The sequence below is a fragment of the Tachyglossus aculeatus genome, chromosome 4 (genome assembly GCF_015852505.1).
Source record: "Tachyglossus aculeatus isolate mTacAcu1 chromosome 4, mTacAcu1.pri, whole genome shotgun sequence".
Classification (NCBI taxonomy): Eukaryota; Metazoa; Chordata; class Mammalia; order Monotremata; family Tachyglossidae; genus Tachyglossus; species Tachyglossus aculeatus.
The window spans coordinates 131,678,300-131,695,300 of record NC_052069.1 but is presented as its reverse complement, the minus strand read 5'-3'; the positions used below and the strand labels follow the sequence as shown (position 1 = coordinate 131,695,300).

At 50.4% G+C, this 17,001-nt stretch overlaps 1 protein-coding gene across 1 annotated transcript; it reads left to right on the top strand.

Moving 5' to 3' along the window:
- The first annotated feature begins 718 nt into the window (after window positions 1–718).
- LOC119926850 (olfactory receptor 6C75-like) lies at window positions 719–1,657 on the top strand. The gene has a single exon (XM_038745269.1). The coding sequence runs from the start codon at window positions 719–721 to the stop codon at window positions 1,655–1,657; it is 939 nt and encodes a 312-aa protein (XP_038601197.1).
- Window positions 1,658–17,001: the final 15,344 nt, after the last annotated feature.

Below are 17,001 nucleotides of genomic sequence, written 5' to 3'. Positions count from 1 at the left end.
CTACAGTGATGCGAAAGTCAGGGGAAGGACAGAATTTGTGTGGGAAGATAAGGAGATCTGTTATAGATATGTCAGATTTGAGGTGATGGTAGAACATCCAAGAAGAGATGTCTTTAAGGCAGGAGGAAATACGAGACTGCAGAGAGGTAGGGAGATATGGGCTGGAGATGTAGATTTGTGAGGATAAGAAGGAAGAGTCAGAGAAAGGGGAGGCTGGAGGGAGGTAATGGTAGGTAGTGGACCACATCTCTGGCCCGGTTTCCTAGAGGTCTCTCTAGACTGCATGGATCAGGACTACTGCATATGATTATCTCAACCAGGCAGTAGCAGACAGAAGAGAAGAAGCAGACAATCGAAAGAGCGAGGAATAAACAAAAGGGTGGGATCCAGAGAGATCCTCGCTGCCAGAAAAACCGTGAGCTTTCAGGGGAGGCTGGGCTCACCCGTACCGTGAGCAAAGAACCGGCACCTAGGAAGGGCCGATGGATCCCCTGGAGCAGAAGCGGGGAAATTTCCCCAGGCCCTCTCTGGCCAAAGTATATATAGCTTAGTTTTGCAGCAACCAGAGCCTGAAGCACTGACCGTCCAGGGGAGGGGGAATCACTCGTTGTTTGGTCCACAGGCTCTTCTCCCCGTCTTAGGCTGTTCCTGCACCTGCCTTCAGCTCCCACGTCTCTCCCGTTGCTCCTACAATTTCGGCTGATGCCACCAATCAACCATGGGAAATGGCACGGGGGTGACTGAGTTCATCCTCGTGGGGCTCACAGATGACCCCCACCTGCAGACTCTGATCTTCCTCGTCCTCTTCCTCACCTACGCATTAAGCATCACCGGGAACCTGACCATCGTCACCCTCACCCTGATGGATTCCCGCCTCCGCACCCCCATGTACTTCTTCCTGCGCAGCTTCTCCTTGCTGGAGATCGCCTTCACATCCGCCTGCATTCCCAGTTTCCTGGTCACTATCGTAACCGGAGACAGAACCATTTCCTTTTCCAACTGCTTCACTCAGCTGTTCTTCTTCATCTTCCTGGGGGTGACAGAGTTCTTCCTCCTGGCGGCCATGTCCTACGACCGCTACGTTGCCATCTGCCGGCCGCTGCACTACACGACAGTCATGAGCCGGGGTGTCTGCACCCTTCTGGTCCTCTGCTCCTTTATCTCGAGTTATCTGATCGTGTTCCCACCGGTTGTGATGATCGCCCGGCTAGACTTTTGCGATTCCAACATTCTCAACCACTTCATCTGCGATTCTTCTCCAATGATGGGGATCTCGTGTACAGACACACGCTTCCTGGAACTGATGGCTTTCCTCCTGGCCATGGGGACACTCCTGGTCACCCTGGCACTAATGACCGCGTCCTACACAGCCATCGCCCGCACCATTCTGAGACTGCCCTCCGCTCAGCAGAGGAGAAAGGCCTTTTCCACCTGCTCCTCACACATGGTCGTGGTCTCCATCACGTATGGCAGTTGTATCTTCATGTACATCAAACCATCTGCCAAGGACAGGGTCGAACTGGCCAAGGGGGTGGCGGTGCTCAACACTTCCGTTGCCCCCATGCTGAACCCCTTCATCTACACGCTGAGAAACGAGCAGGTCAAGCAGGCCTTCAGGGCCCTGATGCACAGGGTGGGGTTTTCCTCCAGGAAGTGAGGGCTCATCTGCGATAAAATAAGACAGGAAAATCTGCAGGAGTCGCTAAAGGTCGACCATAGAGACAAGGTGCCTGTACATTAGCCTCATCTGCTACAGGAACAGGAACTGGTCGTTCTCCTGCCCTCTGTCTGCTCCCACACCCGCCTTCCCGGAAATCCCTGTCCTCACCAGCTCTCCCTGCTACCCTAACCCTTCTACCCTCGACCATTCAAAGGGAAATGTTGCCCTTTCCCTCCACGTTATAGAGACGTTCCCTGGTTTGCTCTTCAAGTCTGCCCCGAAGCCGATGGAGTACCACAGGTGCAATGTGATGTGTAGTTTTTTCTCCTTCCCCTGACTCTACGCCCTTTCTCCTGCTTTGAGCTCCCTCACATTTCATACCTGCCAGACAACAATTCTCTGTCTTAAAAAGCCCTTCTGAAATTCCTCTTCCTCCAGGAGGTCTTTCCCATTTAATTTATTTTTAACTTAGTTCTCATATTCCTAACTACCACCTCAGCACGTATTCAATTCCAACAGCCCATAGCACTTCTATTCCTATCAATTTAATCTCTCCCAGTTAATTTCCCTTCAACTTAAATTGAGCCAACTCTTGCACAGAAGACTTATTTAAACCCATCTTCAGCACTTGTACATTCATCTTTATTCAACTGTGCATTCGATTATTTATTCTGGCCATTCTAGTGCCAAATTATTATTATTGTTATTATTATTGTTGTTGCATTTGTTCATTGCTTACTGGGTGCTAAACACTGTACTAAGCACTAGGGTAAGTACAAGACCATCAAGTCAGATATAGTCCCTGTTCCACACTAAGCTCACAGTCTAAACTGAGGTAGAAGAAGTGTTGAATATCCATTAAACAGCTAAGGAAAGTGAGTCAGAGGGAAGTTGTGACACAAGGTTACACAGCAAAGTGGCAGAGCAGAGATTAGAACCTGGGTCCTGGGACTTCCAGGCCTGTGTTGCTTCCACTAGGACACGCTACTTCTCATTTTTCTCATACCTTCCTTCCTCATTAGACTGCAATATTCTTAAGAAGAGGGGACGTGTTTGTTTACTCTATTGTAGTATCTCAATAATTTAGCACTTCTCAGTAAGCACTCAGTAAATACCACTCACTGGCTGATTGATTGGGTAAGGAATGATACAGTTCACTTTACTCTGGAGGAGCTCATAACTACTACTACTACTACTACTACTACTACTACTACTACTACTACTACTACTACCACTACTACTACTACTACTACTACTACTACTACTACTACTACTGTATGAGATCAGCTATTTAAGCCCTTACTTTCTCATAAATATACCTTCCTATTTTATATAATTCATTTTGGGGTTGTTTCCTGGCTAGATTGCAAACTTTGTCTCCTCCTTCTACTGTGGGTTTTTTTTCAGCGTTTAGCAGGGAGGTCTGCACATAGTTAATGTTACTGATAGATTGGGATTGTGTGTTTTCCTCCTGGGAAGCATTTGGGAAAAACTGGTGGCTGTGAATCCCCGAGAGTGGTTCCTGGGTGAGACCAGTGCTGATATTAACAGCTGGAGTCCAGGTGCAAATTCATTCATTCATTCAATCGTATTTATTAAGCGTTTACTGTGTGGAGAACTTGAAAGTACAATTCAGCAACAAATGGCTGAAGCCAGAAAGCCGGGCTCAACCAGAAGGTGCTGTTTTAGGGTGGAGCAGAACCGTGCTCGTATAAGATCCTCTTCCCTCCCCTAGGCCAAGACCGGTATAAATGTCCCTCCCCAAAGACGAGTTCAGTCAGGGTCTCCAGGCTGCGTTTCTGCAGTCCCCGCTTCATCTCTGGGAAGGGGACCTGCCTTCCGAGGTCACCCCGGCCCCATTCTCCACGAGGCCCGGTCTCCACTGGCTGCCACCGCGGCTGCTCCTGCTCCTGCTCCTGACTCCTGCTCCTGACTCGTGGCTCTTGCCACATTTGTCGAGAGTCACCCGCCTCCCAGCACGAAGAACTGGGGTCCATGGCTTTGGTGGCTTGGGGCACAACGTCTTCTGGGAACTCATTCATTCATTCAATCGTATTTTTTGAGCGCTTACTGTGTGCAGAGCCCTTTACTAAGTGCTTGGAAAGTACAGTTCGGCAACAGAGACTATCCCTACACAGAAACCGGCTCACATTCTAGAAGAGGGAGAAAGACAACAAATTCTAACAGGTAGACAGGTGCCAATACTATCAGAATAGATAAATAGAATTATAGTTATATACACATCATTAATAAAATAAAGTAATAAATATGTACAAATATACCCAAGTGCTGGGGGGGCGGGGGGAATGGGGTAGAGCAGATGGAGGGAGTGGGGGCGTTCGGAAGTGGTGAAGGAGCAGGGAAAAAGAGGGGGCTCAGTCTGGGAAGGCCTTCTGGAAGAGGTGAGCTTTCAGTAGAACTTTGAAGGGAGGAAAAGTGCTAGCTTGGCCACAGGAGGACAGCTGCCTGGATTCGTCTGGCCCCGGCTGGCTCCTCTGCATTCAGAGATCCCCTCCACCATCGAAACAGCCTCGTGTCACCCTCGATAAGGAAAGAAGAGAGATGGAAAGGGCGCAGTGCTGGAATGTGGCAGACCTGGGACCATGTCCCGATTGTGACTTTTTTTTTTGCCGTGTGACCTTGGCCAAGGCATTCTGGAATCTGTGTGCCTCAGCTACCACATCTGTAAACCTGAGTAGGAACTACGTGTTAACTCTCTTCTACAGGCTGAGAGCCCCGATGTCGGACCCAGGCTGCACCTGCTCTGGTCTTACGGTCCCAACACCCACGATGGGCCAGGAGTAATCGCTGAACAGATATCACTGAGTGAAATTGGAGGCCACAGAGGCCAGCCCATCCATCTCTCTCTGCGCATCACATCACACCTCGCCTCCCTATCCTCTCTACCCACTCTTGATGACCAGATTACTGCTCTCAACTCCACCCTCTCTACTCAACTCAACTCGCTCGCTCCCCTTTCCCTTCACCACTCTCGCACCACTAATCTACAGTCTTGGATCACTGCCACTGTCCGACTCCGTCGTTCTTAAACTTGAGCTGCTGAATGCTACTGGCGAAGGTCTAAACACCAAGCCAAACTTGTTCACTTCAAATTTATTCTTTCCTGCCTTAACTCTGCCCTCTCCTCTGCTAGATAAAACTATTTTTCCTCCCTTATTGACACCCATGCCCATCACCCCCGTCAGCTGTTCCAGACATTTAACTCCCTCCTTAGGCTCCCTATTCCTCCCCCTCCTCCATCACTCGCCCCCAACGATGTGGCCTCCTACTTCATTAGTAAAATTAACACCATCAGGTCTGAGCTCCCCAAAGTCACCCCTTCCCCTTCTCCATCCCCCCGGCTCTCAACCCTCTCCGCTACTCTCCACCCTCTCCTCTACTTTCCTACCCTTCCCAGCAGTATCTTCAGATGAGATCTCCTCCCTCCTCTAAAGTGCCATCCCATCCACCTGTGCTTCGGACCCCATTCCCTCTCATCTTATAAAAACCACTCACCCCTTCCCTCCTCCCCTCCTTAACTTCCATCTTCAACCGCTCACTCTCCAATGGTTTCTTCCCCTCTGCCTTCAAATGTGGCCACGTCTCCTCCATCTTAAAAAACCCTCTCTTGACCCCACTGCCCCTTCCAGTTATCCCCCATCTCCCTCCTACCCTTCTTTCCAAATTCCTAGAAAGAGTCGTCTACACTCGCTGCCTCGAATTCAATTCCCTAACTCCAACTGTCTGCTAGAGCCATTCCAATCTGGCTTCCGTCCTCTACACTCCACTGAAACTGCCCTCTCAAAAGTCACCAATGACCGCCTTCTTGCCAGATCCAATGGCTCATACTCTATCCTAATCCTCCTTGACCTCTCAGCTGCCTTCGACACTGTGGACCACCCCCTTCTCTTCAACACGCTGTCCAATCTTGGATTCACAGACTCCGTCCTCTCCTGGTTCTCCTCTAATGTCTCTGGCCGTTCATTCTCAGTCTCCTTCGCGGGCTCCTCCTTCCCCTCTATCCCCTTACTGTAGGGGTTCCTCAAGGGTCAGTTCTTGGTCCCCTTCTGCTCTCTATCTATACTCACTCCTTTGGTGAACTCATTATCTCACACGGCTTCAACTATCATCTCTACGCTGATGACACCCGAATCTACATCTGCACTCCTGATTTCTTTCCTTCCCACCAGGCACGTATCTTCAACTGCCTTCAGGACATATTCATCTGGATGTCTGCCTGCCATCTAAAGATCAACATGTCTAAGACTGAGCTCCTTATCTTCCCTCCTAAGCCCTGTCCTCTCCCTGACTTTCCCGTCATGTAGACGGCACTACCATCCTTCCCGTCTTACAAGCCCGCAAACCTGGTGTCATCTTTAACTCCGCTCTGTCATTCATCCCACAAATCCAATCCATCACCAAAACCTGCCGGTCTCACCTCCACAACATCGCCCAGATCCGCCCTTTCCTCTCCATCCAAACCGCTACCTTGCATGTTCATCCTATCATACTATCCAAACTGGATTACTTCATCAGCCGCCTTTCCGATCTCCCATCCTCCTGGTCTCCCCACTTCAGTCTACAATTTACTCTGCTGCCCAGGTTATCTTTATACAGAAACACTCTGGGCATGTCGCTCCCCTCCTCAAAAATCTCCATTGGTTGCCTGTCAAACCACGAATCAAGCAAAAATCCTGACTCTTGGCTTCAAGGCTGTCCATCATCTCGCCCCTCCTACCTCACTTCCCTTCTCTCCTTCTACAGCCCAGCCCGCACCTTCCTCTCTTTTGCCTCTAACCTCCTCACTGTGCCTCGTTCTTGCCTGTTCCGCTGTCGATCCCTGGACCACGTCCTTCCCCTGGTCTGAAATGCCCTCCCTCCTCATACCCGCCAAACTACCTATTTTTCTCCCTTCAAAGCCCTACGGAGAGCTCACCTCCTACAGGAGGCCTTCCCAGACGGAGCCCCCTTTTTCCTCTCCTCCTCGCCTCCCCATCGTCCCATCCATACTTCACGCCGCTGCCCGGATTGTCTTTGTCCAGAAACGCTCTGGGCATGTTACTCCCGTCCTCAAAAATCTCCAGTGGCTACCAATCAACCTATGCATCAGGCAAAGACTCCTCACCCTCGGCTTCAAGGCTCTCCATCACCTTGGCCCCTCCTAACTGACCTCCCTTCTCTACTTCTAAAGCCCAGCCCGCACCCTCCACTCCTCTGCCGCTAATCTCCTCACCGTGCCTCCTTTTCGCCTGACCCGCCGTCGACCCCCGGCCCACGTCATCCCCCTGGCTTGGAATGCCCTCCCACCGCACATCAGCTAAGCTAGATCTCTTCCTCCCTTCAAGGCCCTACTGAGAGCTCACCTCCTCCAGAAGGCCCTCCCAGACTGAACCCCCTCCTTCCTCTCTCCCTCCTCCCCCTCCACATCCCCCCCGCCTTACCTCCTTCCCCTCCCCACAGCACCTGTATGTATGTATGTTTGTATGTTTTTATGTTTGTATATGTTTGTACGTATTTATTACTCTATTTATTTATTTATTTTATTTGTACATGTTTATTCTGTTTATTTTGTTTTGTTAATATGTTTATTCTATTTATTTTGTTTTGTTAATATGTTTTGTTTTGTTCTCTGTCTCCCCCTTCCAGACTGTGAGCCCACTGTTGGGTAGGGACCGTCTCTATATGTTGCCAACTTGTACTTCCCAAGCTCTGCACACAGTACGCGCTCAATAAATAGAATACAATCGCCCCCTCCCTCCCTCTGCCCTGCCCCTTTCCCCTTCTCATAGCACTTGTATATATTTGTACATATTTATTTCTTATTTATTTTACTTGTACATATTTACTACCGTATTTTATTAGTGATGTACGTATAGGTATAATTCTGTTTATTCTGACGGTTTTGACACCTGTCTACTTGCTTTGTTTTGTAATCTGTCTCCCCCTCTAGACTGTGAGCCCGTCGTTGGGAAGGGACCATCTCTATATGTTGCCTACTTGTACTTCCCAAGAGCATTGTACAGAGCTCTTCACACAGTGAGTGCTCAATAAATACGATTTAATGAATGAATGAAATGATTGATTGAGTCAAACACCGAAATTCCGACTATTGAAACAGGAAGGAAAGTCGAATGATCTATAGTGATAAGAAAGGAAAACAGCTGGATCTGGTGGCGAGAGCTCTAATTCCAGCTCTTGACTATGTCACCCTGAGGGCAAGTCCCCTCTACAAATGTCTGATTTACTCACTTTTTCCTTTCCCTCTTCATTTCTTTCTGTATATTAACGTCTGTTTCCCTGCTAGACTGTGAGCTCACTGTGGGCGGGGATTGTGTCTGTTTATTGTTATAGTGTACTCTCGAAAGCTTTGTGGACAGTGCTTTGCATACACTAAGTGCTCAATCAATGCGATTGAATGAATGAAGGAACAAATGAATGAATTCTCGGGGCCTCAGTTGCCTCATCTGCAAAAGGGAAGGTAAAATCCATGAGTCACATGTGGGACAGGGGCTTGTCCAGTCAGATTGGCTTGAATCTACCCGAGAACCGAGTATGGAAGCTGGCATATGCTTATGAAGAAGCACCAGTAGAAGAAAAAAGAAAGAGACTATTTAAAATGCAGGTACCGGGACAGGTTTCGAATTGGAAGAGAAGGAGAACGGTTTTGGACATGTGTAGTTGGAGGTGTCGGAGTACCCTAGTACACACGATCCGTGGTCCAAGGAACTGTACAGTGGAGACGGGAGGAGGGACAAAAACTATATTTTCCTAGTAGGAAGACGTCATAGAGGAAGACAAAAGGACTGAAGCATCGGTTGAGCGCCCATATAATACTCCAGAGTTCAATCAATCCATCAATCGATCGTATTTATTGAGCGCTTACTGTGTGCAGAGCACTGTACTAAGCGCTTGGGTAGTACACGTTGGCAACATATACAGACAGTCCCTACCCAAAAGTGGGCTCACAGTTTAGAAGGGGGAGACAGAGAACAAAACAAAACATATTAACAAAACAAAATAAATAGAATAGATATGTACAAGTAAAATAAATAAATAAATAGAGTAATAAATATGTACAAACACATATACATATATACAGGTGTTGTGGGGAAGGGAAGGAGGTCAGACGGGGGGATGGAGAAGGGAACGAGGGAGAGAGGAAGGAGGGGGTTCAGTCTGGGAGGGCCTTCTGGAGGTGGTGAGCTCTTAGTAGGGCCTTGAAGGGAGGAAGAGAGCTAGCTTGGCTGGTGTGCGGAGGGAGGGCATTCCAGGCCAGGGGGATGACGTGGGCCGGGGGTCGACGGCGGGTCAGGCAAAAAGGAGGCACGGTGAGGAGATTAACGGCTGAGGAGCGGATAGTGCGGGCTGGGTTTTAGAAGGAGAGAAGGGAGGTGAGGTAGGAGTGGACGAGGTGATGGAGAGCCTTGAAGCCGAGGGTGAGGAGTTTCTGCCTGATGCGCAGATTGATTGGTAGCCACTGGAGATTTTTGAGGAGGGGAGTAACGTGACCAGAGCGTTTCTGGACAAAGACAATCTGGGCAGCAGCATGAAGTATGAATTGAAGTGGGGAGAGACACGAGGATGGGAGATCAGAGAGAAGGCTGTTGCAGTAGTCCAGACGGGATAGGATGAGAGCTTGAACGAGCAGGGTAGCGGTTTGGATGGACAGGCCACAAAAGAGCAGCTGCCCGGATTTGTCTGGTCCCGACCGGCTCCTCCGGATTCCCAGAGCCCCTCCGCCAACGAAACATCCTCGCAGCAGCCTCGAGAAGCAGCGAAGGGAGGTGCTAAAGGTGCAGGGCTGGGACGTGGTAGACCTGGGACCAAGTCCTGGTTATGACACTGTTTTGACTGTGCTGCTTGATCTTGGCCAAGACAGTCTGGAATCTGTGTACTTCAGCTTCCACCCGTGTAAACCTGAGGATGAACTACGTGCTAATGATTTTCCACAGGCTGTGAGCCCCGATCTGGGACGCAGACTGCCTCTGCTCCGGTCGTGCAGTCCCCACACCCGCGATGGGCCAAGAGTTATCTAGGAACCAACAGCACTATGGACAAAGAGGATGTGACAGAGGCCTGCCCAGGTACCCACCCAAAAAATGAGGCTGTGTCTCGGTGGGAGAGAGTGTGGCGTGGCGGATCGGGGCCCAAAGACTTCTAGAGTCGTAGTCTAATCCTTGCTCTTGACTGGCGATCACCTCCGCCTCACGAACTACCAGTCCCAAAGTGCCCAGCGGCGGGACCCGAGGCCATGGGCCAGAGAGCGGAATGCGCGGGCGGCGGGTGTTTAGAACGATTTCTAATTGACATTGCTACTAATTATGGTATTTTGAAGGTACTTGCTTCCACTCCCAATGAGGTGTAGCACACACAGCTCAGAGACCCCAAACTCGGTCCAAATCGGGACCGTTTCATCCCGTTCACTCACAGGGGAGTTTACCAGTCAACAAGCCTCCATGGAACTGAGCGGCCACATGTATTGAAAGCCGCCCCGTTAAATTGGAAGGGGTTGGTTTGGAATGAGCCCTCTCCCCGCTGGTCCAGGCAGCTGCCCTTGGCCCTCCCCAAGATGATTCCATGGGAGCGAACTCTCATTAGAACCCGTCCCTCTCGGTCAGGTCCTCATAGTACCCAGGCCAGACACCGATCCAATCAATCAGACCCTGGCGGGAAGGTACTGTGGAGGCTCAAGACCCAAAAACCTCTGGGAGTCGTATTCTGATGCTCTCTCTGGACAGCGATTGCCTCCGCCTACCAACTACCTGTCTCGACGCCGTTGGTGGGCTCGCAGAAGGCTCGGGTAGCCAATATCCAGCCTGCAAAGGGAGGCTTTGAACAGGGCTGTGGCCGCGCTGAGCCTCTCCCCTCAGGCTTCAGTTCCACAGCCCTTCCGTCTAGATCCATAATGTAATGATTCCTATTGGTGTCTGTCTCCCCCTGGAGACTGATAGCTCGTTGTGGCCAGGAAACGTGTCCCTTGTATTGTTGGGCTGTACTACCGCAAAGGCTGAGTCAGGTACCCGTCGCTCAGAATCAGTCAATCAATCGTATTTATTGAGCGCTTACTGTGTGCAGAACACTGTACTAAGCGCTTGGGAAGTACAAGTTGGCAACATATAGAGACGATCCCTACCCAACAGTGGGGTCACAGTCTAGAAGAATGAACTCAATCAACACAATAGCTCTAAGGATCGATCGATTGCTTGAGTCAAACACAACACCGACATTCAGACCTTTGATACAGGAAGGAAAATCATTCGATTTACAGTGATGAGAAAGGAACGGAGCTGGATCTGGTGGCAAGAGCTCTAATTCTGGCTCCTGACTATGTCACCCTGTGGGCAAGTCCCCTTTCTGTAAATGTCTGATTGATTTATTTTTTTCTGTCCCTCTTTACCTGTTTCTGTATACTAACATCTGCCTCTACCTCTAGAATGAGAGCTCACTGTAGCGGAAATTGTGACTGTTTATTGTTTTAGTGTACTCTCCCAAGCTCTGAGGACAGTGATTTGCATACAGTAAGCGCTCAATCACTGCAAATGAATAAATGAGTGAAGGCACAAATGAATGAATTCTCAGGGCCTCAGTTACCTCATCGGTAAAAGGGAAGGTGACGAATGTGAATCCCATGTGGGGCAGAATTGTGTCTAACCAGATTAGCTTGAATCTACCCCAGCGCTGAGGACAGTACCTGGTAAATAGCAAGCACTTATGAAGAAATACCAGTAGAAGAAAAAAACGAAGAGACCAATAAGAAGGCAGGTGCCGGGACATGGTTCGAATTGGAAGAGAAGGAGGACGGATTTGGACATGTGGAGTTGGAGCTGTCGGAGGGCCCTAGCAAACATGTTCCCTGGCCCTAGCAACGGGACAACGTAGACGGGAGGAGGAACAAAAAATATATTTTCCCAGTGGGAGGACATCATAGAGGATGACGAAGAATCAAAGGACGGAAGCATCAGTTGAGCGCCGAGGTAATACTCCAGAGTTACCACCAGAGGGCAGCTGCTTGGATTCGTCTGGCCCCGGCCGACTCCTCTCGATTCCCCGAGCCACGTCGCCATCGAGACAACCTCGCACCAACCTCGAGAAGCAGCGAAGGAAGTTGGAAAGGGCGCAGGGCTGGGATGTGGCAGAACTGGGACCACGTCCCGGTTGTGACACTTTTGTGCTGTATGGCCTTGGCCAAGACACTCTGGAATCTGTGTGCCTCAGCTGCAACATCTGTAAACCTGAGGAGGAGCTACGTGTTAACTCTCTTCCCCAGGCTGCGAGCCCCGATATGGGACTCAGGCCACCTCTGCTCTGGTCCTGCGGTTTCCACACCTGGGATTGACCAAGAGTAATCACTGAACCAACTGCACTGCAAGAAACAGAAGGAGACAGAGGCCAGCCCAGGCACCAACCCAAACAATCCGGCCGTGTCGCGGTGGGAGGGAACGTGATGTGGTGGATATGAGTACAAAGACTTCTGGGAGTCCTAGTCTGACACTCGCTCTTGACTGGTGTTCACCTCCGCCTCCCGAACAACCAGTCACATGGTGCCCAGCGGCAGGGCCTGAGGCCTTGGGCCAGAGCGCGGAAGGTGCGAGTGGTGTTTGTTTAGGACGTTTTCCGATTGAGACTGATAGTAATTATGATATTGTAAAATACTTGCTACCACTCCCTGGGAGATGTAGCGCAGAGAATATAGAGACCCCAAACTCGTTCCAAATTGGGCTCCTTTCATCCCATTCGCTCACGGGAGAGTTTACCACACAACCAACCGCCAGGGCACTGAGCAGCCCCATGTACTGAAGGCCGAAACCTTAAATCGGGAGGCATTTAATTGGCATAAACCTGCTCCCCGGTGGTCCAGGCAGCTGCCCTTGGCCCTCCCCAAGATACTCCCACGGGAGCGAACTCTCATTTCTACCCGGCGCTCTCCATCAGATCCCAGTGGTGTCCAGGCCATGCACCAACGCAGTCAATGAGACCCTGACGGGAGGGTCCTGTGGAGGATGGAGGCCCAAAGACCTCAGGGAGTCGTATTCTGATGGTCTCTCCGGACAGTGATCGCCTCTGCCTACAGACCTGCCATACCTGTTGTGCCCCACGAACTGTCTCGCTGCCGTTGGAGATTCGCAGAAGTCTCCTGCAGCTTATATTCAGCCTGGCAAAGAGCGGCTTTCCTCAACTCTGAGGCGGCGCTGGGCCTTTCTCAGTAACCCCCAGCTCTCCAGACCTTTCGTCTATAGCCACAATGAATTGATTTCTATTGGTGTCTGTCTCCCGCTGGAGACTGAAAGGTCACTGTGGCCAGAGAACGTGTCGTTTTTATTGTTAGGTTGTACTCCCACTAAAGCTGAGTACAGCGCTCGATGCACAGAATGCATGCTAGCAACACGACTGATCAGAGGAGCTATAGCTTGATTGAGTCCAACACAACACCAAAATTCAGACTAGTGACACAGGAAAAAAATCGTATGATCTACAGTGATGTGAACGGAAAGCGGCTAGATCTGGTGACAAGAGCTCTAATTCTGGCTCTTGACTATGTCACCCTGTGGGCAAGTCCCCTCTCTACAAATGTCTAATTGATTCATTTTTTTTTAATTTCCTTCTTCATTTCTGTATATCAACATCTGTATCCCCCTCTAGACTGTGAGCTCACTGTGGGTGGCGATTGAGTCTGTTTATTGTTATAGAGTAATCTTCAAAGATCTGAGGACAGTGCTTTAGTGCATACAGTAAGTACTCAGTCATTGCGATGGAAGGAAGGAAGGAAAGAAGGAAGGAAGGAAGGAAGGAAGTTAGGAAGGAAGGAAGAAACGAATGAATTCTCGGGGTGTCAATTACCACATCTGTAAAAGGGAAGATGAAGACCATGAGTCCCATGTGGGACAGGGTTGTGTCCAACCAGATTATCTTGATTCTAACCCAGCGCCGAGGACAATACCTGACACATAGCAAGCACCTATGAAGAAATACCACTAGAAGAAAAAACTACGAGACCATAAAAAAGTAGGTGCCGGGTCACGGTTCGAATTGGGAAAAGAAGGAGGACGGTTTAGGACATGTGTTGTTGGAGGTGTCGGAGAGCCCTAGTACACATGGTCCCTGGCCCAAGGAACTGGACAAGATAGACGGGAGGAGAGACAAAAATATATTTTCCCAGTAGGAAGACGTCATAGAGGATGACCAAGTACAAAAAGAAGGAAGCATCGGTTGAGCACCGATGAAATCCTGGATGGTTGCCACAAGAGGGCAGCTGCCCGGATTTGCCTGGCCCCGGCCGGCTCCCCTGGATTTCCAGAGCCCCGCTGCCATCGAAACAACCTCACATCACCCTCGAGAAGCAGCGAAGGGAGTTAGAAAGGGCGCAGGACTGGGATGTGGCAGACCTGGGACCAAGTCCCGATTATGACACTTTTTTGCTGTGTGACCTTGGCCAAGGCATTCTGGAATATGTGTGCCTCAGCAGCCACACCTGAAAACCTGAGAATGAACTGCGTGTTAACTCTCATCCAGAGGCTCCGAGCCCCGATGTGGGTCACAAGGTGCTTCTGTTCTCGTCGTACAGTCTCCACACTCGCGATTGGTCAAGAGTAATGCACAGCACTGCGAGAAAGCAGAGGCTACAGAGGCCAGCCCAGGCACCCACCCAAACAACCCAGCCGTGTCGCAGTGGGAGGGAGCGTGGCATAACAGATCGGGGCACAAAGACTACCGGAAGCCCTAGTCTGACGCTCGCTCTTGACTGGTGTTCACCTCCGACTCCCGAACTGCCAGTCCCATCGTGTCCAGTAGCGGGGCCCGAGGCCATGGGCCAGAGCGCGGAAGGTTCGGGCGGTGGTTGTATAGAAATTTTTCCATTTGGGATTGATAGTAATTTTGGTACTTTTTAAGTACTTACTATCGCTCACTGTGAGGTGTATTGCTGAGAACACAGAGACACCAAACCTGGTCCAAATCGGGCTCAACGGAGAGTTTACCACACAACTATCAGCCAGGCCACTAAGCGGCGCCAAGTACTGAAGGCCGGCCCTTTGAATCGGGAGGGGTTTTCTTGACATGAGCCCCCTCCCCGCTGGTCCAGGCAGCTATTCTTGGCCCACCCCATGATTCTCCCACGGGAGCGAACCCTCATTACTACCCGGAGCTCTCCCTCAGATCCCCATGTAGCCTAGGCCAGGCACAGACCTATTCAATCAGCCCATGGTGGGAGGGTCTTGTGGAGGCTTGAGGCCCAAAAACCTCTGGGTGTCATCTGATGATCTCTCCGGAAGGCTATCGCCTCCAACTACCACAGTACCATTTCTGTCGTGCCCTACGGCCTATCTAGAGGCCATTCTGGGGCTTAGAGAAGGCTCGGGTAGCCGATATTCAGCCTGGCAAAGGGCGGCTGTGCACAGCGCCAGGGCCTTGCCGAACTTCTTCCTGCAACCCCTAGTTCCCCAGCCTTTCCGTCATTAGCCCGTAGGAATTGATTCCTATTCGTTTCTGCCTTCCCCTGGAGACTGAAAGCTCGTTGTGGCCAGGGAACGTGTGGTTTTTCTTGTTGGGTTGTATTCTCTCTGAAGCTGAGTACCGTGCTTGATGTACAGAATGCACTCAATCAACACAATTCCTCGGAGGATTGATCAATTGATAGAGTCATACACAACACCAAAATTCAGACTCGTGAGACAGGAAGAAAGGTCGACCGATCTATAGTGATGCTGAACGAAAGCAGCTGGATCTGGTGGCGAGAGCTCTAATTCCGGCTCTTGACTATGTGGGCAAGTCCCCTCTCTGTAATTGTTTGATTCATTCATTTTTTTCTTTCCTTCTTCATCTCTTTCTGTATATTAACGTCTGTCTCCCCCTCTAGACTGTGAGCCCACTGTGGGCGGGGATAGTGTTTGTGCATTGTAAGCTCTGAGGACAGTGATTTTCATACAGTAAGCACTCAATCATTGTGATTGAATGAATGAATGAAGGAAGGAACAAATGAATGATTTCTCGGAGCCCTTTTCCACTGTAAAAGGGCAGGTGAAAACCGTAAGTCCCATGTGGGACAGGGGTGTGTCCAAAGAAATTAGCCTGAATCTACCCAGCCCCGAGGACTGCACCTGGATCATAGCAAGTACTTTTAAAGAAATACCAGTAGAAGAAAAAAGAAAGAGACCAATAAAAAAGCAGGTGCCAGGACAGGGTTGGAATTGGAAGAGAAGGAGGACGGTTTTGGACATATGTATTTGGAGGTTTCGGAGCGCCCTAGTGCACATGGTCCCTGCCGCAAGAAACTGGACAATGTAGACGGGAGGAGGGACAAAAAATATATATTCCCAGTGGGAGGACGTAATAGAGGATGACGAAGTACAAAAGAACTGATGCATCGGTTGAGCGCCAATGGAATACTCCTGAATTTCCACAGACAGGACAGCTGCCAGGATTCATATGGCCCTGGCCTTCTCCTCTGGATTCCCAGAGCCCAGCCGCCATCGGAACAACCTTGGGCCACCCTCGAGAAGCAGAGATAGGAGTTGGAAAGGGCACAGTGCTGGGATATGGCAGAACTAGGACAACATCCCGGTCGTGACACTTTCGTGCTGTGTGACCTTGGCCAAGACACTCTGGAATCTGTATGCCTCAGCTGCCATACCTGTAAAGTTGAGGAGGAGCTACGTATTAACTCTCTTCCCCAGGCTGCGAGCCCTGATGTGGGACAGAGTCTGCCTCCGCTCTGGTCCTTTTTCCCCACACCCGCGATTGATAAAGAGTAATCGCTGAACCGATAGCACTGCAGGAAAGCTGAGGCGACAGAGCCCAGCCCAGGCGCCGACCCAAACAGTCCGGCCTTGTCGCAGTAGGAGGGAGCGTGGCCTGGCGGATCGGGGCACAAAGACTTCTGGGAGTCGTAGTCTGACGTTCGCTCTTGACTGGCGTTCACATCCACCTCCCGAACTACCTGTCCCAGCGTGGGCATTGGCGGGGCCCGAGACCATGGGCCAAAGCACGGAAGGTGCAGGCGGCGTTTGTTTAGAACATTTTCCGATTTAGTTTGATAGCAATTATGGTATTGTTTCAGTACTCTCTATCACTCCCCGTGAGGTGTAGCCCAGATAACACAGAGACCCCAAACTCGGTCCAAATCGGTCTCCTTTCACTCCGTTAACTTACGAGAGACTTTAACTTAAAACCAACCGCCAAGGCGCTGAGCGGCCCCATGTACTGAAGACCAGCCCCTTAAATCGGGAGGCGTTTCAGTGGCATGAGGCTGCTCCCAGCTGGTTCAGGTAGATGCCCCTGGAGCTTCCCAAGCTGATCCCACAGGAGTGAACCCGCATTAGTACCCGGCGCTCTCCGGTCATGTCCCC

Coding starts and splice junctions, on each gene's coding strand:
- LOC119926850 (XM_038745269.1), top strand. CDS start 719: ATGGGAAATGGCACGGGGGTGACTGAGTTCATCCTCGTGGGGCTCACA.